At 39.7% G+C, this 27,483-nt stretch overlaps 1 protein-coding gene across 2 annotated transcripts; it reads right to left on the bottom strand.

Moving 5' to 3' along the window:
* Window positions 1-27,483, bottom strand: LOC115153007 (proto-oncogene tyrosine-protein kinase receptor Ret). Of its 2 annotated transcripts, XM_029698003.1 has the most exons (20): window positions 27,189-27,482; window positions 9,604-9,849; window positions 8,922-9,203; window positions 8,422-8,660; window positions 8,122-8,317; window positions 7,723-7,922; window positions 7,293-7,584; window positions 6,796-6,927; window positions 6,552-6,662; window positions 6,274-6,387; window positions 5,833-6,089; window positions 5,583-5,730; window positions 5,290-5,397; window positions 4,620-4,837; window positions 4,252-4,374; window positions 3,502-3,572; window positions 3,169-3,306; window positions 2,805-2,904; window positions 2,122-2,269; window positions 1-963 (listed from the first exon to the last, which is right to left on the bottom strand). In XM_029698003.1, exons 1-20 carry the CDS (start codon window positions 27,250-27,252, stop codon window positions 806-808), a joined length of 3,345 nt encoding a protein of 1,114 aa, XP_029553863.1. In that variant the 5' UTR covers window positions 27,253-27,482; the 3' UTR covers window positions 1-805. The 2 variants fall into 2 exon arrangements, with proteins under 2 accessions (XP_029553863.1, XP_029553864.1); XM_029698004.1 differs by lacking the exon at window positions 1-963 and having other exon boundaries at window positions 1,029-2,269; window positions 27,189-27,483.

A 27,483-nucleotide genomic window follows, 5' to 3' on the forward strand; every position in this document is an offset into this window, starting at 1 on the left:
CATATTTGAACTTTTTATTGATTGCAACATAATCGTGTAATAACAACATAACAATTAATAACATGAATTTGTTTTCAAAATCATAGATAATTGTTGCACAAAGATTGCCATTATGAGGAATCAAATGGCAAGCTGCAGTTTTGACATTCCCAGATTTAATATTTATAGTCTCACGTCCTAACAACACAGTAGCACTCACTTTTGATACTTTTGGTGTAAAAGAAAGAACGCATTCAACTAAACGTGGTTCTCTTATTTTCTTTGGCAAGTATACTTGGAAACGTTAAAGGGGAAAGACAAAAGCAGCTTTTACTTTTCAAAGAACATGATCCTATCAAGTAGAAACTGTGCAGCTTTTCTGGATGAACTCAGTGTCCACTCTTTGTCCACCTTAACCTCACAGGTCTACGATATAGGACAGGTGACGGTACAGAAGTCCCCTTTAATTCATTGGCTGGAAACAAGATCTTCACAGTCGCATACTACTAATTAGAGGCTATCGTAGAAGCGGCACAGGCACTTGAAAGACATTGACATACAACCTGGTATACGGTCATGCAATGATACTTGACCCACATGACCTTGAGGTAATGATTAACATACCGAAGAGCTGCTTGAAGCATGGTTTATGAAATTCCAGCCATTTTGCAGCCAATATACTTTTTAAATCCCCCAGTTTTAGCTTGGAATACCCGTGCAACAGAAATAAAAGGGAACCAACTTTAGATTGTATATGTACAGTTTTTATATAAATATACACATCTACCCAATTAGGAATCTTTATTTTCTACAATAGTTTTTGCTTTTAACTATCAAGCTTGTCCACAATTTTTGCGGGTGAAGGCAAAGCCATCCAGTTTGCATAAACACTATCATTGGCATATCTTGTAAAGACTGGGTTAGTGGCATCAAGTCTGTTGAGCAGTACCGGGCTCTTCTCAGGCCAGTTCGGGTATGACATGCCTAAAAATGAGAACATATCATTTTTCTGCACCGAGTAAAGAAAAAGTAGAGTGCAGACAGTAAGGCTCTCAAAAAGAAACTCATTTTTTCCCCTTTACATTTTTGACAGAAGTGAATTATCGACGGATGTTTAACTATGACATAAGAACATGATAAAGGCTATCAATTTAGAATTCTATGAAGAAATCACTTCACAGACGATAATGATGTCCGTAGTTCCTGTACAGTTTAACTGAGAAAATGTACTGGATTGATTAAATATGATTCAAAGAAAAAGAACATAACAATTATTGGTACATTATTGATAATGTATGTCATGAACTCTAAATGTTTTCCTTGGCTCATGCACCATTGATAATTGTTTTCTCAATATAAAGCAGATACAATAATTGCATCACTGTAACAGGATACATGGACACCAAGTTAGTCATAGTAACTATGTCACTGGCAGCCATCTTATTGCTAAATACTTTTATGAACTATCAACTGGAAGTGCTTAGGATCAGTGGGAATTGTTTGGGAATTTGTTATGAAATACTTTTAGAAAGTATTGTTTATCTATGTTAGCCAAGAGTTTAATTCAAAAGCCTTACTGTTTCTCTATTCAGCATTGTAGAAACAATCTATATGCTTAATAGGTAGCCTATATACACACAAACAATTCAGATAACTTAAAACAGTTTGGAATCCAAACGAAATAGATAATGATTGATTCAGCAAGGACCTGTTTCAAATGTCAAACTGTTTTTGAATAATATTTTCAAAATTAATACAAACAATGTGGAATGTTGGAATGTGTTTTGAATGTTTAAGTCATCCAAAATGTATGAGTGTCCTAATAATCATATCATGTGGGAATGAATGTGGATTACAATATGTCATATAAGGGAATGTTAATATAGAAATGTTTACTATTTACAAATGTGTCATTACTTTGGTCAGGTTTCATGTACATCAGAAGCAGGTCCAAATAGTAATCATCAGACACAAGATTATCTTTTTCCACTGACTCTCATCTTCTAAGAAATGGGAGACTTTTTCAGAAAGCATGCCTAGATCACAGTCACACGCGGTCTACAGGAAGCCAATCACAACATGTCAAAAAAAGAATTTGTGTATCCTGTCTCTAAAATCGAGTAAATGCATGGGAAATTCTACCATAAAGCTTGTTTTCAATCCATGTGGAGGGAATGGTTCGTGGGAGAGGGGCGTTATTACAATCCACTAGGGGTGTGTCCTCTTCGGAGAGGGCGTCGTCGTACAGCAGGGCGTCGGCTGGCGTGGATGCCGCCAGGTCCAGGTAATCCTGACAACAGGAGAGGAACACCTAATATGGCTAATCACTAACATCAGGAATGTGGATCATCATGCTAATACATTCATATCCTACCATGCAGCTAAGACCTAACTTAACCTCACAGTTAGGATCGTAGGTCCAATGACAGACACTTGATAGGAAACAGAAAATATTAGAGAAATATATTTCCTACTTGTGTGTGAGATAAAAAGTACTAAAAGTACTCTGTTTCAAATCCTAAACATATCCTTCAAATTTTTGCACTGTATTTGGCATCCTCAACATTACAGTATATTTGGCCTCTAGCTCAACACAAGACTTAACTGCTATCTATTGTAATTATAACTTTTGCACATGTTGCCCAGGGCCATATTTTGGGGGTGTTCACCAGATATTGGTTAAACTTATTGTTGGACATAAGACTAGTCTTGTGCTGTTTACTCCATTTATAACAGTGTGCTGAGTATGTACTGTAACTACCAGTGAACAGTGTAATGACCACTTTAGACAGAGAAAGAGTGTTGGTTGTTTTGCTTGATCCTACCCGGTTTTTCACCATCATCTTCTCCAGTTCTTTACTGATGTCTGCGAATATGGGCCTTTTGTCTGACTCCTGTTTCCAGCATCGAAGCATGAGATTATACCTGCAGAAACACATTCATACACCATCTTATGGTCAGAAACAAAACAACTAAAGGGATGGTTTACCTACAATTTACAATTGATCATTATAATAAACGAATGGGATGGCTCGCCTACAATTTACAATAGATCCCTACAACATCAGGACGAATAGGGGTGGATTTGCTGCTGGTAGGTCAAGTCATTACCATCAGTGTGTAATAGAGTAACAGTGAGTTTTACTGTGGGTACAATGAAGCTGGGGTAAAGTAAAGTGGCAAACGTACATTTCTTCAGTGCAGTTCTCTGGTTTCTCCATCCTGTAGCCAGTCTTGAGGAGGTTAAAGAGGCGTTCAGGGGCGATGCCTGGGTACGGGTTTCCACCCAGTGTCACAATCTCCCACAACAGCACACCAAAGGACCAGCTGGCAGGAGACAGAGAAGAACACCACATTAATAGCACCACCTAATGCATGGATGAAATAGTGATTCTGATGTTTGCTGTATGGTTTATCCAAGTGAAATTGAGTAGGTAGGTTTTTGATCATGCAAACATTGTTGGTTATGGATATGGACATATGTATGACAGATGTTTAACGTTGATTGTGAAAGGTACTCACACGTCACTTTGTGTTGTGTAAATGTGATCAAACAAGGACTCTATTGCCATCCATTTCACTGGGATTCGACCCTGAAAAGAGGAGACAAAAAAGAAGAGAATAGAAATTGTGATGTCAGTTCTGTTTAAGAAATGTATGGCCACACTTTATCTGGTTAGTCTGGATTATCCATCTGTAGATGTTCATACTATCAACAAACTATCTGTTGATAAGCAACTGCTTTCTAAGGTTACGGCTCGGGTTAGGGTTAGGTTTAGAATAAGGGTTAGTGTAAGGGTTAAGTTTAGAGTTAGGATAAGGGTTAAGGTAAGGGTTGGAGATAGGGTTAGTAGTTCAAATGTCACTGATAGTCTGTAGAGCAGGGGTTCCCAAATTATTTTGGTCCTTGACCCCATTTTGATATCCAAAAATGGTTGCGACCCCATCATGTAAAACAAAGTGATCAACAGACAATGTTTAACAGAAACCACTCAGTTCATTACAACCACATCTAGCGATTTTTAAAAATGCATTTAAAAAAAATGTATTTTCACATTTAAAAATGTGTTTCTCTAGCGACCCCATTTTCAAATTTTGCGACCCCTAGTTTGGGAAACTCTGCTGTTGAGCATCTACAGATCGACTATCCAAATAAAGTGTTACCAAAATTATAATTGATAAAAAAAATAATTGAGACAATTTCAAAAACAATATAATTGAGAGAATTTTTTTTTTTTAAGTAATTGGGTATTTGACGTTTGGGATCCCTACCTTGCTCCTCTTCACATAAGAGTCTTCCTCATACACGTCCCGGGACAAACCAAAGTCTGAAATCTTCATTTTACGCCCTTCTGCAACTAGGACATTTCTTGCAGCGAGGTCCCTGTGAACAAGCTATTGGAAGACATTAGTCAATACAAGCTTCTTACAGCCACTCAAGCTCAGCTCCTTTCTTTACCAAACGCTGAGTCACATTGAACTTGAGCTAAGTTTAGCATGGAATTTTAACTTCCAGTTCAGTCACATTTTCAATGAGTCATGCATTGATGTCAACTGGAGACTAATTGAACATTTGACTTAAGTGGAGGTGAGGATACGCCCAATAGCGAATATTTTGAAGGTAATTGCTATACAGGCACCTTCATTTCAGCCAGGTACTGCATACCCCTGGAGATCTGCCAGGCGAAGGATATTAGGTCGCCCATGGTGAGTGCCCTCTCATCTGGGTTCTCCAGGTAGCTCGAGTTGCGGTTGGCATCGTTGCCCGACATGTAGCTGGGTCCGACCTTTCGGCTCTCACGCAGGAAGTTGCGCAGTGACCCAAATTTGGCATATTCTACAATCAGGTACATTGGACCTAGATGGAGAGACACACCACTTTAAAACACACACTTGCCCCTACAGTGTCTGGTTGTTTTGAATGAAAGATGCATCAGAACTATACCAGGTATAACACCGGAAGGTTAAGCATTGCAAGGACATCATGTTTTCATTAATAAATGGGTCCACAATTTATTGTACAACAACTTCATCGATGACTTTGAGTATAATTTCATCAGACTGGGCCTCCGAGGCATTGCTACCATAAAGGACGTGATCTGAAGGCAATATTCTCATGTCACACACATCTCCATTGGTGAAGGTACAGTCACTCAGCAACATTGATACCCTCCTATGGTGGGTTAGGGTTAGTAGATAGTTAGTTGAAATGTTACTGATATTCTGTGGATGGTCTGTAGAGCAGGGTTTCACAAACTTTTTTAGTCCGTGACCCCAGAGTGACTCAGAGTGGATGGGTATGAAGCCTACCATCCTGGCTGCAAGCTCCGAACATCTTGATGACGTGTGGATGGTTGACTTGCTTCAGTAAGGTGAATTCGGACAGGAGGTCACGCAGTTCACTATGTGAGGCATGGTCTGTTGCAAAATAAAAGAGGGAATTATGAAATACTTTCATTAAAAACTTCGCCTTATATCGATCATGGTCTGGCCAAAAGTCACATCATAAAAATGGCTCTTCTACTGTATATTCAGTATACACACACCTAGGGACTGACTCACTGCATGACAATCATTTTTCTTATTGTTTGCTCTAGTCTTACCTTTAAGCATTTTCACAGCAACTGTGGTGTAGCCAGCCTTTCCTTTCAGCCGGAATGCAGTCGCCTTGACAACCTTCCCAAACTCCCCTTCTCCTAAGGTTTTACCAAGCACCAGGTTTTTGCGTGGAAATTCCCATTTGGGATCCTCCTGTTAAAGCAATTAAGCAACACTTTAAAAAAACATAACGTTTCTGGGAATTTGGGGAAAGTTTCAGGAATTTGGCAAACGTCGTATTAGCTAAGGCCTTACAGGTATTTTGAAGGTGTCAATGGCCACTTGGTTCTCCATAGAGTCCAACGAGCCACGGCGCACATTGTTAGCAGAGTAGCTGATGGGGTAGGACTGTGCGGGCCGCCGGAAGGTCATTTCAGCCGAGGCGATGGGGGGCTTGGGGGAGTTCTTGTGGTAGCGGTGGATGAAGTAGGAGGACAGGAGGATGGAGACGATGAAGGAGAGCAGCACGGCGGTGGCAATGATGGTTTTGCAGACGTCGTCACACATGGCCTCTGGATCAGACAGGGTAGAAGGGGTCAGGGGTCAAAAAGAGATCTAAACCATCCTAAGAAAACAAAGGGCAAACTGTAATTTCACCTTTGATTGACATATCATATCTTGAAATATCTCTTGGAATGGTGTTTCATTACCTACGTATATGGGGGTATTAAGGGTCAACACATGGAAACAACTCACCCTCTACATCATCCTTCTCACAGAAGCATTTTTCAGAGTAGCAGTAGCAGGTTCCATAGCCAGCTCTAATGCCAGACATGATGCCCTTCTCATGACCTCCGATAATGGGTTCAACTGAGAGAGACAAACACATCCAAATCTCTTGAATTCAACAATACAAAAGTTTACAATGAAAAAAAAAAACACTTGAAATACTGTCAGAAAAATTAGGAAAGTATTGAAACTTTGAAGAAAGTAGACAAATATAAATGGCGGCAAATGATTGAGACATTTCTTACTTGTGCAATCCTGAGGACATATTGACGTGTCTTTGCTTTCGACTGCATCACAAAAGCCATCAGGGCATGTGCGGAGGTCAGGGGAGCAGGTGGAATAGCTTTCTGATATTCCTGAAAGATAAAGGAGAAATATTATAGTCAGTTAAAATAAAAAATAGTTAATTGATAGAAGAAACCAACAATATATGGATAGCATAATTTCCTGTGCCCATCAAATACCCCTAATTATGTACAGTGTGGATACCTTTTTCAGAGCCCTGTCTCCATTGGCACCTCCCTGTGGTAGCCCCTAGGCCTCTGATGTTCTCACAGTCCCCACGCTGTCTCCCCTCTGCACAGGAAAGGAACCAATGGTTCTCTATATCCTGTTTATCAACTACACAACATAAACACAAAGTTCATGAAGATAACACACGTTCACTGTATCCTTCACTATGATGCAATTGTCAAGCAAGATCATAACAGTCTCAGACTTGAAAAAAGCTATGGATAAGGCTAACATAATTTGACATGTCTTTACTACACTGCTACTTTTTCATAATTCTAGAGAAGTATACAACAAAAGGTCTCATATTATGAGAAATGAGCCTTGAAAAAGGGGCAACACTATGACATCCATATCAGGAGGTCAGACAGAATATGGATGCCATATTACTCATTCATTGGTAATCTCTGTGGCCAAATCAGCATCAGTCTTGAGTATTGCTGGGAAAGTACTTACTATCTCAGGAGTGTACTTACTATTGCTATCGAGCACAATGAGGATCTGAGTGCTAGCCTGCAGCTGATTCTGCTGCTCTTGAGCAATGACCACGTACTGCAGGTCCTGGCACTCTGGCCTGCGGAGAGCCTCTGTGTCGTTCACATACAGCACCCCCGCCATGTCCTTGAGGCTCTGTACGATGCTAATCGCCGTGAAGCATGACTGTATGACGCCGGACACATTTTTGTCTGTCTTGTCTGCTACTGCTAGCCGGTATATGACATTGATGCCCCGGAACTTCAGGCAGTTGTCCACACAGATTCTACCAACCTAAAATGAGAAGGAACATTGATCATACGGGGGGGGGGGGGTCCATGCTGAGCTAAAATGAGTTATCTGCTTCATAAGCATTTTATTAGCAGTATCCCTGTTCTCATGCAAAGAAGGCTGCATGTGAACAATAGGTACCTGGGCGTAGACGTTAGCTCTACGTGTCGTGGTGAAGAGGTATGTCACATTGGTGAAGCGGATGGGGACAGGTAAGATGGTGATATTGTAGTGCAGCATCACAGCTCCCTCTGGACCAGGGTACGTGGTGTCATTGACCAGGTAATCCAGCTGGAGGGTCCTATTCTCGGTTACAGACAAATGCTTCTTTAGTGCAAGCCCTAGATACCACACAAAGGGGGGGGGGGGGGGGATGTTGTTTATTTAATGAGTCGATCAAAAGATTTTGTGAAAGTTTGTCACATTAAGGGCTAGTTTCCTGGACACTTATTAAACATTGTCGTAGACTGAAAACCGACTAGGCTTAATCTGCGTCCGGAAAACCAGCCCTAAGAGTGATTGTGTAACTGGACAACTCACAGAACTCATGTACAGTGCCTCGGACGTTGCCAAAAATGGCCTTCTCTTCTTTGAAAGAGTGTTCTATGGTGAACATTTCATTTATCCATGAGTCATTGGTCATCATATTTCCGACAAATCTGTTCTGACTCTGGTTTTTGGGATATATGGGCGTTGTGTCTCTATCATAGACAAACAAATTGCCAAAAGAACTTCCCTGAAAAACAACAACAACAGTGGTATCAATTATACATTTTATAGTAATGTATTGATATACAGTATGGTGGTAAAGTAAAGCAAAGCAAAGCTAAATAAAGTCACCTCCATGCGATCAAACTCAAGCACCACATCCTCTGTGTCTGTTTCATTGACATACGGTGCATTGTCGTCCTCGTCGTAGACGTTGATATGTAGTGTAACAAAGAACTTGTCTATCATGGTGTCAGTCTGCACTGTGCAGACCAGCATGGGACTGTACGTCTCTCTCTCCTCGCGGTCCAAAGGAGCGGTCACTATCAACTCAGTGGTGTTGTCATTTATAGCAAATGGGGCTGGAACATCTAGAGCCAAAAGGAACACGAAGAGGGGATGTAAACAACATATCATACTAATCTCATGTTGCCAGACTTTGTAGTCTCATATTCACTGAGCTACTGGAGCAGCAATGAAAAAGGTCATTGAAAATAAAAACATTTCTGTAAAAGTAAGAACATGGGGTAACCTCACCATACAAGATTAGTAGGGACCTGCCAAGAGTCTGATGTTTCTCATAATATCAAGCACAGACACAGTGTGGGTGGATGGAGTGTAGCATGACTAACCTGATGACACACTGTAGGAGATGGTGTAGTTGGGGCAGACATTTAACCTGGTGAGCTGTCTGAGCTGGCGGAGGGCCCCGGGGAACCTGTTCTCCTTAATGTGGGAGTTCAGGTCCTTGTCAGGGAAGCACAGATTCTCCAGCTTTGGTCTGGTCTGGCCACACGGTGGCGCCGTGTCATTGATGAAGCTCAGGCTGACCCGTACGGTAAGGAGGCCACAGAGGAAACTCTTCACGGGTCTGGTCGCCGCCATGACAGTCAGCGGCAGTATCCAAATCTTATCTGATCAGCAAGAGAACCAAAGCAGAAACAAAGGCCCCCATTTTAATCTCCCACAGTGCATTTTGTTCTTGATGACTGGGCACTTTCTGGGCTATTATGCAATTACATTACTATCCTGATTCTGAAAGCAGATCCCTGAACATGACGTATCACCGTGAAGCTCAACATTATTGTTATGCACAAAGCGTGCAAGCTGAGCAACTTAAATAATTTCCCCACACACATTTTACAATATTAAATATACCTGTATATTGGAAACATATTGGAGTGTTGTGTTCAATGGACAATTGAAAATTGGTATATGCAAAGTAAATAGACTGCACAGTCAACTTCATAAAATATCCCATAAACAATGGGGAAAGAATACATATGCGCAACCTTCTGTCTCTATTTAACTCACATTTGTGGTCAAAGTCACTCCACTCCAGGGTCTTATTCATGGAGAGTATCCCTGTGGTCTCATCCAGGTGGAACCACGGGGCATAGGTTGGAGGCTTCTGGGGGTTGTTCCAGCACAGGTAGAAGTGGGGTTGTTGAGAGTCGCTCTCCACCATGGCATGAACCTGGAGCACGGGTGTGCCTGCATACTGCCCAACGTACACAGCCTCCTTGTACTGATTCTGGGGGAAGTAGAGCCCAACAGATCCTGCGAAAAGAAAGAAATACCATGTGTTAGGAATAGAGATAGCTAGAGCTTAGGCACACACATCTCATCTCCAGAGGGCTGCAGCAACTGGGGCAGATGCTGAGAGTGCATGTAGTAATGCTCCATGAGGTCTTCCTGCATTTGTTTGAATATCTTTTTGTTTTGGCATGACCTTTTGTTCATTTTTGTAAATATCTTTGTTTTGTCACCAACAATTGAACATATATAAACTGGTGTATCGATTGCAGAGAAAAACAAATAAGCAGTGTCGGCAAAAACAGACAGGGATATTTTTTTAAATAGTTTTTATCTTGTTTAGGGGTAGATTAGCTTTAATATTGCAGATAGATTGTGGTTTCTATCAATGTAATTGTCGGGATCATTTCCAATCCCCTATATATTTTGGGGGGTAAATATACAGTACCATTCAAAAGTTTGCACACACCTACTCATTCAAGGGTTTTTCTTTTTTTTCTTTTACTATTTTCTACATTGAAGAATAATAGTGAAGACATCAAAACTATTAAATAATACATGTGGAATCATGTACTATCCAAAAAAGTGTTAAAAATATAGATTTTATATTTGAGATTCTTGAAAGTAACCACCCTTTGCCTTGATGATAACTTTGCACACTCTTGGCATTCTCTCAACCAGCTTCACGAGGAATGATTTTCCAACAGTCTTGAAGGAGTTCCCACATATGCTGAGCAGCTGTTGGCTGCTTTTCCATCACTCTGAGGTCCAACTCATCCAAAACCATCTCAATTGGGTTGAGGTCGGGTGATTGTGGAGGCCAGGTCATTTGAGGCAGCACTCCATCACTCTCCTTCTTGGTCAAATAGCCCTTACACAGCCTGGGGGTGTGTTTTGGGTCATTGTCCTGTTGAAAAATGAATTATAGTCCCACTAAGCACAAACCAGATAGGATGGCGTATCGCTGCAGAATGCTGTGGTATCCATGCTGGTTAAGTGTGCTTTGAATTCTAAATAAATCACAGACAGTATCACCAGCAAAGCACCCCCACACCATCACACCTCCTCCTCCATGCTTCACGGTGGGAACCACACATGCGGAGATCATCCATTCACCTACTCTGCGTCTCACAAAGACACAGAGGTTGGAACCAAAATTCTCAAATGTAATGTCCATTGCTCGTGTTTCTTGGCCCAAGCAAGTCTCTTATTTTTATTGGTGTCCTTTAGTAGTGATTTCTTTGCAGCAATGTGACCATGGAGGCCTGATTTACACAGTCTCCTCTGAACAGTTGATGTCGAGACGTGTCTATTACTTGAACTCCGTGAAGCATTTATTTGGGCTGCATTCTGAAGATGGTAACTCTCTAATGAACTTATCCACTGTAGCAGAAGTAACTCTGGGTCTTCCTTTCCTGTGGCGGTCCTCATGAGAGCCAGTTTCATCAGAGCACTTGATGGTTTTTGCGACTGCACTTGAAGAAACTTTCAAAGTTCTTGAATTTTTCCGGATTGAGTGACCTTCATGTCTTAAAGTAAGGATGTTCTGTCATTTCTCTTTGCTTATTTGAGCTGTTCTTGCCATAATATGGACTTGGTCTTTTATCAAATAGGGCTATCTTCTGTATACCACCACTACCTTGTCACAACACAACTTATTGGATCAAACGCATTAAGAAGGAAAGAAATTCCACAAATTAACTTTTAACAAGGCACACATGTTCATTTAAATGCATTCCAGGTGACTACCTCATGAAGCTGGTTGAAAGAATGCCAACGGTGTGCAAAGCTGTCATCAAGGCAAAGGGTGGCTAATTTGAAGAATCTAAAATATAATGTTTAATACTTTTTTGGTTCCTACATGAGGGTCTCTACTGTGATTTTTGCTTATTCAGCCTGAAACTTTCACTTATGATTGGCGATTGGCACACCTGTTAATTGAAATGCATTCCAGGTGAAGCTGGTTGAAAGAATGCCAAGAGAATCTCAAATATAAAATATATTTTGATTTGTTTAACATTTGTTTTTAGTTACTACATGATTCCATTTCTGTTATTTCATAGTTTTGATGTCTTCACTGTTATTCTTCAATGTAGAAAATAGTAAAAAATTAAGAAAAACCCTTGAATTAGTAGGCGTGTCCAAACTTTTGACTGGTACTGTACATATATATATTATTTTAAACAAACGGACAACAACACTTAGGCTTCTACTTCCAGTTTATACATACTATATACATTTTACGGAAACAGTATATTTTACATTAGTTATGTTTTGTTTGTTTTTAATCCCATCCTTCAGCTACCTTTAACCCATCCCATCTATCTCTGAAGACCATCCAGTTTTGATTTCTATTTGCCATATTTTTTCAACTGTGCTGTGATGTTTCACAAAAGTTCTGAATCTTTTTTATTCTCATAGTTTCTACAGATTGTAAATGAAAGATACATTTTCTTTCTAAGAGTATTATTGATTGATTGACTAAGACTTTTAAAATCATCCAGCAGTGCTATTTGCAGAGTTAGCTCCAGGTAAATGTTGCAATTCTTCAGCCATTCCTGGACCTGTGACCAAAAACATGCTACATATAGACCGTACCAAAACAAATGATCTAATTATTCTGTTTCTTCGCAGCAAAATCTGCAGAGCTGGGATGGTTGTATCCCCCATATATATAACATTCTACTGGTTGCAAGAATTTTGTATAATAATTTACATAGAAAAATTATATGTTTTGAATCCGATGTTGTTTCGTGTAAACCATGTGCCATGGAATCGGTACATTGGAAATCTCTTCCCAACTATTTTGCAATTTGTATTGCACGGCAGTCAATTTTTTGGTCCTTAAATTAGACTGATATACTTTTTTATTTATCATGATTTTCTTTTACCAATTCCGGTCTTTAATGCAGGGCCAACAGACAAGTTCCTTACTTTCTCTCACTTCCACTTGCCTCTTCAATTTTTGCGGTTATGCTGCAATTAGTTGGTTGTAATTTTGGATAGAGCATACATTTGCATGTATTTTTGTAAGCTGCACGTGTGACATAATTCCACCAGTCCTATTTATGGTATGATTTACAAAGATTATACCGTTTTTATATATTCTTTTCTCCAACAATGTTTTTTTTATTATCAATTAGTATATTTATATTTAAAAATGATCTAGATCCTCTATGAGGCTGTGGAGGGATCCAAGTTGTGGATTTAAAAGAAAGCATGAATCATCAGCATACAATGACACCTTTGTTTTTAAGCCCTGGATTTCTAACCCCTTGATATTATTGTTGGATCTGATTTTAATATTTCGATGGCCATAATAAATAGGTATGCCGATAGTGGACAACCTTGTTTTACTCCTCTTGACAGTTTAATACTTTGTGAGAAATTATTTACTATTTTACACCTAGGGTTATTTTACATAACTTTAACCCATTGTATAAGAGATAATATATAAATTGCCGTCGTACTTTATCAAAAGGCTTTTCAAAGTCAGCTGTGAATACCAGGCCTGGTTTCCCAGATTTTTCAGTGTTCTAGGGATATTCTTTGTCAGTGGCAGCCAAGACCTGTAACTTAACAGTTTTTATACAATCCAAGAGCCAATAGATATATTTATCAGGACAGTGTTTCACTTTGGTTGGGTTGAAGTATAAATACCGTGACCCTTGATGTCATATGCTCAATGTAATAGGCTATTTCTCACTTTCCTGATACTAACATACCATGATAAACATATTCTGAATGTAGCCTTTAAACCCACCATCTCAGTGAATTTTGCAATGCTGTGCCATTTTCTTTAACTGCCTAATTTGAGGGTGTGCCTGCACATGAAGCATTATCAACTATCAGATATCTCCTCCCTGATAGGCCTATTTCAATTATGCAACTCTACATGCCAAATGAAAATAACATCCATGTATTTAAGCTACCTAATGAGACTGTATCCATGCAATACATATATTTTCTTGGCATATCTTTTATTCCTACGTCAATGGAAATTGAAAAGAGGGTCTCAAATGTCACCCACGCAGCTTGTCTAATGAATTTCTCACATGGTCAATAAGGATGTGGTTTCCGTTTCTCCTTGGTTTCACCTTGGGAAGGTTAATTACAGGGACTAACATGATACCGTGAAGAAATGAATCATAAATCATTACCTGCCAGCCGGGAGGGGGGTTGGGGCCAATGTTGGCTAATCTATAAAGTGCAATAGCAGGCTATGCATATTTTACAGGAAAATGGAGATGTGAGTATTCGGTTTGTAAATATATCCCCTGTTGTGTTCCTGTCCCACGTTGGTGGGGGTGGCCATTTAGGGAACGCACTAATGTCATTAGCAGACAGCGAAACTAGATTTTTCTATTTCTGTTGGTGCAGTTGAGGCCTTGGTTCTGGTTTCAGACATTAATTTAATTTCACTGTGTTTGGATGACAGGAGGTCAGATTGATAGATAGAATGTTGCCAGTCTTCCTGAAGGACGGAGATACTGTCAGCCAAGCTACAACCCTCTTTATTAAAAGTCTTGCTGAAACAAAAACAAACAGCAGTGCTAGTGGTCCACTTGTCTGAAAAATCCTGGCCAAATTCTGCCCAAAAGCATTTTCATATTGCATTTTAATATTGGCCTGGATATCCCTTCATACAATACTGCTATAGGGCTAGATTTCACTCCACATCTCAAAGTTTAGTGGGGAATATTATCCATCAATTCAAAAAAACGCCATTCATAACATTTGATGTGCTTGAAAAAGTTAGAACCTACAATATTTGAACATGAATTTGGACATGAATTCAGTCATGGATTAAGAAAGTGAAGAGGTTCCAGTTTTTGCAAAGCAACATAATCATAAAGTATATTCTTCAAATATCAAGTAGTAAGAAAACAAGTACCACTGATCATATCATTCAGGTGGACAGCATAGTAAGAAATGTGACGTGTCATCCTGCAGCATCCACCATCCAAATCCAATCAGCATCCAATGACCATCAGAGGGAGACATTTCCCTTTTTCAGATCCAACAACTAAATCAGTCACCCTGCCCTGAAATCCAAGGCAATAATGAACATGATAACTGTGTAGATAACACTGCAAAACAAAGTGCTAGAACATCCTCTTAAAAAATGCTAATCCTAAATGCTTGAGCGATGTTTACACAAAGGAACAACATCATCGTGAAACCAGAATTCAGTAGTGAGGGCTGACTGTGGCTCGAGGCTGGCCATGGTGGGTGAACCATATGCTGGCTACTCAATTGGTTTATATCAGTCAAAATTCGATTTATTTCCAGGATGGAAGCCAACAGAAAAGTAAGCAGTTTATATCAAAGCTAATTAATTGAATGCATCAAGCACACTTCGGAGCAAATAGGTTTCTTTGTTCAGTGATACCATGACAGTTTTCTACCGGAGTGACTCGGGACCCCTAAATGCTACACTGTGATGATCAAAAACCCAGAGAAATGCTATGTTAGCCACAGTCACTCCAGCAGATGTGCTCACTGCTTTGACCTCTCATAACCACGACAAGGACTATGACTGCAAACGCAGTGATGCAATAGGAACATATTGATTCCAGCTCAAAGGCATAGCTAGGACTTACGACCAGAAGGTCTGACTTTTAGAAAACAACACTTTGGTCTCATAACCCCCAGAAACTGGTGGGTGCTATACATTTGTGTTGGATGGGGTGAGTAACCCCATGTAACGCACGGAACTAAATAAATATACCATAAATAAATATATAAAATATACCATAAATGTAAAGCATTATGCATTATCAATTAGAAATTCCTCATAATATTTTTTTTTCTTCATTTCTATCCATTCCTTAAAGGTTTTTAAGAACACTACAATTGCACTATCATTACGGTAAACTTTTTCTTTATATTGACTTCATAACCATGACATGCTATGGGTATGAATGAATTGGTTCTCTTGTCTCCTCCTTTAATCGAAGCCTAGACAAAGACAATAATCCATTGCAGGACATAAACAAAAAACTGTAAACATGTCTGCATGCTCAGATCACCAGTGACAGATAAGAAAGATGCTTAGGATTGGACCAGTCTGACATACAGACAGACTGGGGACGTCCAGGACAAAGACAGAAACTCAATTATCTAACGATGCACATCGCCAGAGAGATTTACCATCTATGAGCTCATTTGCTAAACTAGAGAAAGAGCCCCAGCCCCAACAGTTCTCTGTTTACTAATCTGCCTGAGGAGTGAGGACAAAACTGAACAGGAGGCAAGCATAGGGAGGCTTGGGGGGAGGGCATCTATCTACCACCCAGAGCTCCACGTTGAAAATTCTCCACAAACTCTGTGCAGATGATGAGATCTGACCTTGGGGCTAGCTTCTGCAATAGACGTAGTATTTTAAGCATTTGCTTGAGCCAGCCTGGAATTCCAGATTGGAGGGGTTTGCAGTTTTTAGACTCTTCTATTGGTTCCATTGCGCCAGGCAAGCTCAATGAAGCACAGCTAAAGTATTTGAAAGATTTAAAATACTATTTGAATCCAGGTCTGAAGATATGTGGGTCTAGCAGGGTCTTGAGTCTGGGCAATACGTTCGTTGTATGACTGTGACAAGAGCAAAGCCCATGCCCTTTCTACCAAGGTCAACATTAATTCATAAATCTGTACCCGAGAAATGACCCATTGGAAAGTCAAGCATCTGGCAGCGGGCCAATCAATAGCAATACTAATCAAAATGCTCATTGCTTTAACTAATGAGCTACAGAAAAGCTTAGCATTGCATGTGTAACAGATGTCCCACGAAGACAAGAAGACGGATCTCTGCACCAGTGTAACAGATGTGATCGTACTTCGTAACTATCTTATGTTATGTTTTTAAAGAAAGGAATGCCCAGCCAGCAATCCCAGTTGATTGTTGATTATTCTGACGACAGACACAAGAAAGCACATTAGAGTTGCAGGACAAGTGGCACAGTGGTCTAAGGCACTGCATCTCAGTGCTAGAAGCATCACTACAGACCCTGATTTGCCTCCAGGCTGTATCACAACCAGCTATGATTGGGAGTCCCATAGGGCGGTGCACAATTGGCATAGTGTTGTCTGGGTTAGACTTTGGCCGGGGTAAATAAGAATTTGTTCTTAACCGACTTGTCTAGTTAAATAAAATAAAAACAGTACGTTGATGGCTGTAGATTCGTGATTTGTCGTTTGCATAGAATTATCAGACTGAGCATTTTGTAATCAAACATAACACTGACAAAAATAGTACAACATACAATAAATATACTGTATGTACTTGACGATTGACAGAAGGAAGCACATTAGATGTGCAGGACAACAGTATGTTGATGGCTGTAGATTCATCATTAGCCTGTTAGCATGGGAATAACTAACCCAGTTAATCAGTGGGCTCCTGAGTGGCACAGCGGTCTAAGGCACTGCATCTCAGTTCAAGAGGTGTCACTACAGTACCTGGTTCAAATCCAGGCTATATTACATCCGGCTGTGATTGGAAGTCCCATAGGGCAGGGCACAATTGGCCCAGCGTCGTCCGGTTTGGCTGCGGTCGGCTGTCATTGCAAATAAGAATTTGTTCTTAACTCACTTGCCTGGTTAAATAAAACAACTCCGACTATGGAATCAGCCACTGCTTACACAGTAGGAATATGGTGCGGTTTGGACAAAAGTTGGATTCAGATGTTTATTTGATAGTGAGAGACACATTTTACTTGATGTCCAGTGAGTAGCGTTCCTAGAGATTATACATATGACAGGAAACTTTTTTGGGGTGTTATAGGGTTATTTTCCGTCGCCACCCACCAGAACGATGCACAACTCAGGGTGTCCAACCAATACACAGACTCCCGAATCGATGTTGTGTCCCAAAGCTAACAGGTACCGTACACATAGCCTACTATATATATATATATATATAGACACATCAAATATACATACTGAACACGTACACATTGTAAATATGAAAATAGAAAATAGTATTTCAGAACGTGACCTACCGCTTGAATAGAAATATCAGACTGGCAAAAATTGACGTTCGCGACCTCCCCCTATCTGCAAGCATTACCAATGGCATAACATACGTAAATTCAACCAACCAATAGGAATACATAAGCATTGAATACATTTAGTGGCAAGTGGAAACATAACCAACCCTGTTACACGTGTACACAGTCATTTCCAACCACATAAAATAGGGCTCTTTGCCTCATACTATATACAATATACAACATACCGTATATTTTTGTCCAAACCAAAACTACAACTGTGGAATCTGAAAGTTATAATAGAGTCATATGGATCATAATCATCATGCACACAGATCTGCTTGTGTATAACCCATCATTCCATGCAGAGTAAGCATAGAAATCAACAATGATAGAATATAAATCCAATTCAAAGTTCAAATGAATCTGTCATAAAGACTCTGAAAGCTGTCGTGATCACTCTGTTTCCAAACATAAAACAGTAATGAGAAGAATTACTAAGGACTATGCAAGATCCAATTAAGTAAAAGGCTGAAAATCATGCAATAACTTCATTGATTAATGTTATAATTGATTATAATGTTTTTGGTTTGCATTGTCAATATACAGAATTGTTTTATCATACTGTGGAGTCCAGCTTGTTGTGTGCGGAAATAACCATACATCAAAACAGTTTTAATTTCTGATGGAGTACAGTACTTATTTTTGGGTCCCCAAAAATGTTTGAGTGTAATTCAAAAGTAATGAACAATGATAATATTTTGCTTTATATGATTTGAGACAGCAATGCCACTGAACATAAAAAAAACACCACTAATAAGCTAAATCTCACTATTAAGCAACATACTAGTGATAAGGATAGGCCTACCTCAAACTGAGAAACAATTCAAGAACCATAACAATGTAAAATGATCATTTTATACACATGAGAACGAGCACGACACAGACACAGTGATGTTTTTGGTTCCATGAGTGTTTTGGGTTCAAGTTAGTGCATATTGGATTGAATTTGAGACCGAATTTGTTTTGTCCATGGAGCTAATTAATGAATGAATATTCATCCATTACAAGCAGTATAACCACATCATAATGAGGCAGTGTGTCCAGTAAGCACAGATACATGATTTCTGTAGACCAAATATGCAGAAATGCTATTGTGTTCTGGAACTGCTTTCTGTGGCCTCTCTCTGTGACGGCTTTGCAATTTAATAAGAAATTGAGTTAGTAAGGGGTAAGGGGATATTTTACTTTTTTAGCCTATTTCTTTGCTTGACGCACATAGATAAACTACATGCAGGTAGATGAACTTGTATCGTAACATAATAACCAATTATCCTCATAACGAAGCCCAATTAGCCTCAAAGATTACAAGAACCGAAATGCAATGTTCCATGTTCATAAGTCATCAATAAATCTAATATAACGTCTCCTTAGGGATTAGCTAGCCTCGCTGCAACGACAAATTCAGTTGAAGAATTCCTCTGGGACTGACTAGGACATTAGAAGGTAAACAGAGGACACATCATGCAGCAGAAAATATATTGTGATGTCTTCATCGTCATCAGGCCACTAATGTGAAATGTCCAGATACAGTATCACCACCGTGGCTGTTGAAAAGCCAGTTTCAAAAATATACTGTTATGCTATTATGCTGTTATTACATATAATAACCTTATGTTACAGTTACCGCTAGGTTTTTTCCTTCTGTGGAGTTTTTCCAGGCCAATGTGCCTCTGCTTCTGCTTGCTCTTTGGGGTCTAGGCCGGGTTACTGTATAAGCGCTTTGTGACAACAGCTGATGTAAATTTGGGCTTTATAATACATTTTATTGACTGAGTACGAAAAAAGTATGAAAATGTATGCACTCACTACTGTAAGTCGCTCTGGATGAGAGTGTCTGCTGAATGGCTAAAATAAAAATATATAAACGTTTTATTGATTATCTGTATAATAGCCTCCACATTGTCTGTGTTCAACATCCTAAGCGATGACTGCTCTGCCTCCGCTTGGCATTTTCTCAGAATTTGCCACCTCTCAAGATTCATGCTTGCTTGGTCACAGCAACAGCAACTTCCTTATCGATGGGTCACTGATTTTGACAACCAGGCTATTAAATACCTGTTAATATGTAATATTAAGTGGTGTGTTGTATTTTTAAATAACAGTCATTTGAAATTCTATGGGGCAATTATATTGCTAAATATTTACATGTCAAAATATATGTCAATGTGTTCCATACTATTGTGAAAAAAATGCCTTACATGCAGGCTTGCCTTGCATATTCAATCAAGTTGGCATGCTATCTATGTCATTTTTGTAATCATAATGCCCCTGAACATAAAGAGAGGATCCATAATTTAATCAAACAAATACAAAATCTTATTAGTCCAAAGGGTCAAAATGCCACTGCCAAAGACATCCCAATGCTGAGCCACTCCTACATCCATCTCTACCCTGGCTTGTCAAAGAGATAGTGAGAAAGAGGCTTAATACGAGCCCAGCTTAGTCTTTGTAGTGTTCATTGTTGTAAATGATCGGTTAAACACAGCATGCATCACCGACCAGCAGAAAATAACTTGTCAAGACCCATGTGAAAAAAAGAGCACTAAATGCCCCGAGGACACAATTTCAATCAATGTCTTCTGGTCCTTCCACCAAAGCAAATTAGATTGTGCCCATGCATGGGTTGGAAATGTGACCCTTAACTGTCTGAAGGATCAGGGACAGTGCCAGAGCAGGGAAAGGTAGTTGTGGCATCCATGCAGTACAGTAGAGTACCTTAAACATACATAGACACTGGGCTTGGTCTCTCATAATGTAGATATATGGCAATAAACCAATTAAGTATAATCCAATGAGTACCTCTGTCTTCGAGAGAGAAGCACATTTATATCATTATGGTGTTTTTGGGTGAGCAATTTTAGGACTTTACCCATTACAAAAACAGTTCACTTACATAATATCAATACAGTAAATATGATGAGGATGATCACATTTTAAAGATGGAGTCTACAGAAAAATAAGGCTGTGGTTTCGAAAGTAATACAAAAATGTAAACAAGCACCATTCTCCATTCATCACTGAACGTCGCCGGAGTAGCCTGTTCTCTGGGCAGCCGAACAAGTAGAGCAGAGACTGTGCTTAAAGTAGAAAATCCCGCACATTTGCAGAAGCTTCACATTTTTTGCTATCGGGAAGAGACTTCCAGAGAATTCGGAACCACAGCCACCCCTTAAAAATGATGTAGGCTTATAAACAATTCCTATAGCCAAACAAAACATTTCAACAGAACATCACATTTAGGTCATCTCTAAATTGTGTGTTGCCGCCATGTGCAAACATTAGGAAATAACAGTGTTAACACTGAGATTGAGGACAGTGTATCAACTCCTATGACACATGTGACCTACTGCCTAGGTGCAAAGTCGTTATTGATCCAAGAGTAGAGCACAGCTGAGCTTTCGTCTCAAACTCGTTTGTTGAGGTGGTGAACTGACATTGAACGTTTTGTGTTTTTCTCCTAGTGTTTGTACAGCAGTGTACATTTTCACCAAAGAAAAATACACAGAAACCAAGAATTTGACTGGAATAAAAATAAAGAAAGGGGGTAACACTCTAGCAAATAACTTCATGTTTTTCCAATTATACTAAAAGAAAACAGCAAGAGTGAAACATTTAGAACATTGATGTCTGCATAAGGAACCCAAGACACAAGCTTAACTAAATCATATAATGTAATAAGGGCCTAAATCAAATAGTGTCATGTATCAAATTAGATTTATTGGTCTGGTCCTTCTCAAAAGCGGTGGATGCTGATGAAAATGGTTGCGCTAATGCAAGGAGGAGAGTCTGGTTAGGCAGCTGCTAACAAAACTTCCTGTGGGAGGTGGAGGGAGCTGATCACTACCACTTGGGTTAGGGTTTCAAGGGTCAGAGGTCATCCCAGGGCTACAAATAGGGTAATACCTTCAGAACAGCCGATCCACAGATCGATGCTTTTATACCTTAGTTGTCCATGCTGCTGTTGTGTTCATGTATTGCTTTCACATGTGACTGGATCCTAGACTTCCGGATGGTTAGACCACAGGCTGTGAGGATTGGCAACAAAACCTACTCCACACTGACTCTTAACACAGGGCCCCCCCAGGGGTATGTCCTCAGCGCTCTGCTGTACCTGCTGTTCACCCACGACAGCGTGGCTTTGTTTGCAGACGACACCCCAGTTGTAGGCCGGATAACCAACAACAACGAGTCATCCTATAGGGAGGAAGTATGTGAACTGGCATTGTGGTGCCAGGACAACAACCTCTCCCTCAACGTCAGCAAAACAAATGAGTTGATTGTTGACTTCAGGAAGCAGACGAGGGAACATGCCTCGATCCACATCAATGGGACTTCAGTTGAGAGAGTCAGCAGTTTAAGTTCCTCGGGTCCACATCACCGAGGACTTGACATGGACCAACAACACCACCGCTCTTTTCATGAGGGCACAACAATGTCTCTACTACCTAAGGCGGCTGAAGAAATCCGGCATGCCACCCTGGGTCCTCTCCAAATACTAACGCTGCACCGTCGAGAGCGTCCTGACTGTGTGCATCACGGCCTGGTATGGGAATTGCACTGTCCACAACCGCAAGACCCTCCAGCTGGTGGTGAAGACGTCCCAGTACATCACTGGGGCCGTGCTCCCACCCATCTAGGACATCTACTCAAAACGGTGCCTGAGGAAGGCCCGCAGCATCATCAAGGATCCCACATACCCCAGCCACGAGCTGTTGACTCCCTTACCGTCAGGCAGACAGTGTTGTCCTGTGTGGCTCAGTAGGTAGAGCACGGCACTTGCAATGCTAGGGTTGTGGGTTTGATTCCCACGGGCAACTAGTACAAACAAAATATGAAAATGTATGCACTCACTGCTGTAAGCCACTCTGTATAAGAGCATCTGTAAATGACTCAAATGTTATGAGGTCTGATACCAACAGTGACAGTTAAGCAAAATCTTACTCATGAACTTATTTAGCCTTGGGGTTGAATAATTACTGACTCAAGACATTTCAGCTTTTCATTTTTAATTAATTTAACATTATGGGGTATTGTGTGTAGGCCAGTGACAAACACATATAAAATGTGATCCATTTTAAATTCAGGCTGTAACATGACAATATGTGGCAAAAGTCAAAGGGTGTGAAAACTTTCTGAAGGCACTGCATACATTCATGCTACACACACATCACAACTGCTGCTACCAGACTCTTATTCTGATTTCTAAATACTGCACAATTGCCCCAATCCACCTTTCCCCAAACACATGTAAATATAGGACTAGGGAGAGAGAGAGAGAGAGAGAGAAAGAGAGAGAGAGAGAGAGAAAGAGAGAGAGAGAGAGAGAGAGAAAGAGAGAGAGAGAGAGAGAGAGAGAGAGAGAGAGAGAGAGAGATATGTTGACAAAAAGGTCTTTGGATCATGTTTTGTCAGTGGTAACCTTTTGGTCATAACAGGCTACCTTCAGTTCCCAGAGAATTGTTGTCTAATTATCCTCCTGAGACACTTTACATAAGTGTTTGGGGTGAAAGTAAAAACATGTTATAAAAAAAATGTAAAAAATACATATTGATCTTTTATTGTAAGTGCAAAATTGTCCTCTCTAGTGGTCATTTGGACGTAAATAGGAAAACAATTACATTACAGTCAATGAGTAGAGTAAGACATTTCTTGATAGGTTCTTATTTGATGTGAAAAAATGATTACACAGCCCTGACACGTAACTATTCCTGAGATATTCACTTACTAGAAACAATATGAATATCAAACTCACAAAAATTAGAATGAACAATTACACACTCTTCTTTTCAAATGCCCCTAAAATTCCCAGCAATTTTTTTTAATAACCAGGAAGATAAAGTTGTCAAGGTCACACCCCCACATTGTGATATCATTGAAAAGCCCAGAATGTCCTCTCAAAGGGACACCAGGATTTAATACACTGGCTTGCATGGCCTCGGAGATATGGACCACTAGAGAGGACAACAATTAATATCTGGGTCTCAGGAGGATATGGAAAGGGTTGGGACAATTCTCCAGATCACTTATCACTTCCTGGCTTTCATTAAAGATGAAGCTCCAACATTCTCAATTTTGCTGATTTTGGTAACTTGAACTTGAAAACATTTCAAATTATATCTGGGTATATCATATTTCCCATAGTATAGGAGCTGTTTGTTCAGGAAATACAGTACATTTTTAAATTGAATTGAGAAGAATAACACATTTAATAGGCTTTCTGGTAGCTAAGTGTACACAAGAGAGAGAACACAGTAATGCCAGCAAACATGGAAATGAGTCAGTTGATCTGAATCATATATTATATGACCACAACCATGTCAGAACTGGACTGCCTGAAAAATCAAATAGTGTTGATCTTTCGGCAACTGCTTTCCTGGCTGTTTTCCTGACTGCTTTCCCGACACACATGGAAATATACAAATATCAGATATATATGAACAAAGAAAAAAAAAAATGTTCTGCTTGTGACTGAATAGAAATACTATTTTTGCCTTCTTCAAACCATGTAACTTGTGTTAAAATAATATTTATTTTGAACAGGCTTCTCCTGCACACCTCCTGTGTACGTGTGTGCACAAACTCTCCAACCAGCCACCATTTCAACGCACTGATAGCCATTACAGGAGCGCCAGTTTCCTTTGTTTGATTTAATAAGCTGGAAACATGCATGTAGATTAGCCGTAATTGATTACTTGGGGCGGCCATATTGTCCAAGGTATCATTACAAAAATAAGAACATAACTGTTAAAAGTCAAAATACAAAACTCTTCATTGGCTCTTGATTTAAAGCTGCAATATGTAACTTTTTGGGCGACCTGAACAAATTCACATAGAAATGTGAGTTATAGCTCTGTCATTCTCATTGAAAGCAAGTCTAAGAAGCATTAGGTCTATTCTATGTCCACTATTTCTATGCTTCCTGTTCTTAAGTTGAGTTTTTTCTTCTTTCACTTTCGATTTTGTACAACAGCTTCAAACAGCTGAAAATACAATATTTTTGGTTATTGAAAAGATATTGCACAGTGGTTTAGAAGGTACAATGATTTTCTATACATTGCTTGTTTTGCCACATAATCTAAAATTAGGCAAACTATTAGAAATGTAGCTAACAGGAAATGGCAGAGCGAATTAGACATAATGCACCTTTAAAGCAGAGTCCCTGTACAGATTCAAAAGAAGTTATATAAAGATATTAATTTTCAATTAAAGCTATTGTTATTGCTGTGGCTAGTTAATTGTTGAATTTTCCTTATTTCATTATGATCTGAAATAGTTGCTATCTGCATTTTAAAGATAACTTTCTACCTGTATAAAATGTCATCGAATTTACAATTTGGATAAAGGCCTATTTCAGGGGTTACATGACAAATAATATCAGTCAAACTCAGTCAAAAGACATTGCAGTTCCATCTCGCCACTGTTTGCCAAGTTACAGTCATGCTCTCTTAAGGGCCTCACCTCACCTTATTGTTTTGACCACCAGAGGCATATCCTAGCCATAGACCAACCATACATTTTCAAGAAAAACCTCATAATGAAAAAATATATTTTGCTGCCCTGTTCAGTTTGGGTTTTAGGCATCATTTGCTATTAGAATGGTGGGATTCAGTTGTTTAACTGGCTATATTCTTTATTCGGAAAACAAACATGTACTGTTTACCCAGAGACGGGAGCACTCGCCGCACACCTGCCGTCAGACCTGTACGGGCCTTTGTTCTGACAGCCTGGCGATGTCTAGAATCCAACCAATGCGCGCGTACCATTGGATGGTGTTTTCAGCGCCTCTGTAATTAGGACTAGGGCCCACAAAATAACGGATAAATTACTCTCGAAATCTAGGTTAGGCCTACTCAACTTGATAAACAACACATCATTTCATAGGCCTAAAAAACGTGGGGACGTTGGTTCAAAACAATGGAGTCTATAGGGCCATTTCTGTTACAATCTGCACATTTATATGACACTACAATCGGTCATATACGCCACTTATCGTTACTCCAGGCCCTCAAAACCATCTGGGCGTGGTTTATTGCGAGTTTACTTCATAGATATCCCCTGCGGATTGAAAACAATATAAAGGCAGAGTGGTAAATCACTAAAGAGCATTTCATGCTGCCACCATGAAAAACAATCAAAGAACATTTACACAACTATGACAATTTAAAGAATTTCATGAATTATCGTACTCAACTCTCCAAAGGGAGATATCGGAGCACATGTATTCCTTTATCTCAAAAGTGAATTAAAGAGAGCTAAACCTAGTTATCCTGTCTCATATGGCTGATATCCCACCGCCCTCTTCCATTGTATGTGCTCTAAATTATTACAAATAGATTTTTCATTCAATCAAAAGGCCTACTTCTACACAATGGTCTTCCTTTGAACTACCATTCCGTTTAGAGACCTGGTCACACACTGCGATTTACAAACCCTTGAGCCATAGACTATAAATATAGTCTGGTTGGGGAGAGTGTTAGTACAGTTGGGCAGTGGGATTGTGAATGGGATTATACTATTATGATACATAGCTGTAGGCATTATACTCACACAGACCATGTACCATGCCATGCATATCACGATCCAAAGGACAATGTATGTATACTGTATGCCAGCAGCATTTCTATAGCATCTTATAACAATTTACTGTTATAAACAGGCTACTTACTGACTGAATTCCATTCAAATCCCCAAACGAACCAAATTGAATATTCGTTTTAGTCCATAAATATGCTATCTGAATTTGCTTTGAGTATTAAATCATAGGACTTCACAACTTTGTCATGTTTTAGGAACTAGCGTACTGTGTTTGAATTAGCAGAAAGAGATTTTGAATTGGGATTTTGAATTTTGTGCACATTTAGTCGAATTGCCATTCGTCACATACATTTCAGTAGGACTAATATCATCTGGACTATTAACTCAAAAAGATGCCATGAGAATTGATGCTGAGGAGAGGACAAACAATGATAGGCTACACCCCACCTAGAACAGGTTTGTTTCAGTCCCTATAGTTAAAACTTTCAGCCTCAAAAACGCGTTTAGGCACGTTTACGCACGGTTATTCATAGACTACACAGCGACAATAACGTTCCGTTTGACTACATACATTTCCATCTGATTTCATCTGGAAATACAATAAATCCACCTATTCTGTAAAGTGAAACTCATTTTAGAAATAACAAAGGTGTAAACTACATGTTGCTACATGCAAACTAGGCTATGTTAATAATTCAGATATGGTTATTTAGATAGATTTCAACTTTATTTCCAGAAAACCATGAAATGCGATAGAGGCTAATTGAGGTTGACCCTTACCTTCACACAACAGCAGGAGGACCAAAACGATGTTTCCCAGAGAGAAACCACACGTTGGCCCCATAATCGCCAATCATAAGTGAAAGTTTCAGGATGAATAAGCAAAAATCACACGTAGAGACCTTATGGATAAACCAGATTAAAGAATCGGTTTTCCCGCACGCAGCTCCTCCGGGCAAACAATGAAGTCCTCACTCACTGACGGCGTCCCTGTCCCATTGATAGGCTGGTCTCTGCAGCTTTTGCTGCTTGCCGGCTGTAGGAGGGGGAGGTTCAAATCAAGCTAATATGCTAC

This window comes from Salmo trutta, chromosome 18 (genome assembly GCF_901001165.1).
Source record: "Salmo trutta chromosome 18, fSalTru1.1, whole genome shotgun sequence".
NCBI classification, from domain to species: domain Eukaryota; kingdom Metazoa; phylum Chordata; class Actinopteri; order Salmoniformes; family Salmonidae; genus Salmo; species Salmo trutta.

Bases quoted from the DNA above. Each gene is read 5' to 3' on its own strand.
- LOC115153007 (XM_029698003.1), bottom strand. From the start codon at position 27,252: ATGGGGCCAACGTGTGGTTTCTCTCTGGGAAACATCGTTTTGGTCCTC. The intron at 6,928-7,292 runs GTAAGTACACTC...TATGTTGTGTAG, and splicing joins CATTGTGCTCGATAGCAATA to TTGATAAACAGGATATAGAG. The intron at 5,731-5,832 runs GTAAGGCCTTAG...TTGCTTTAACAG, and splicing joins TTGACACCTTCAAAATACCT to GAGGATCCCAAATGGGAATT.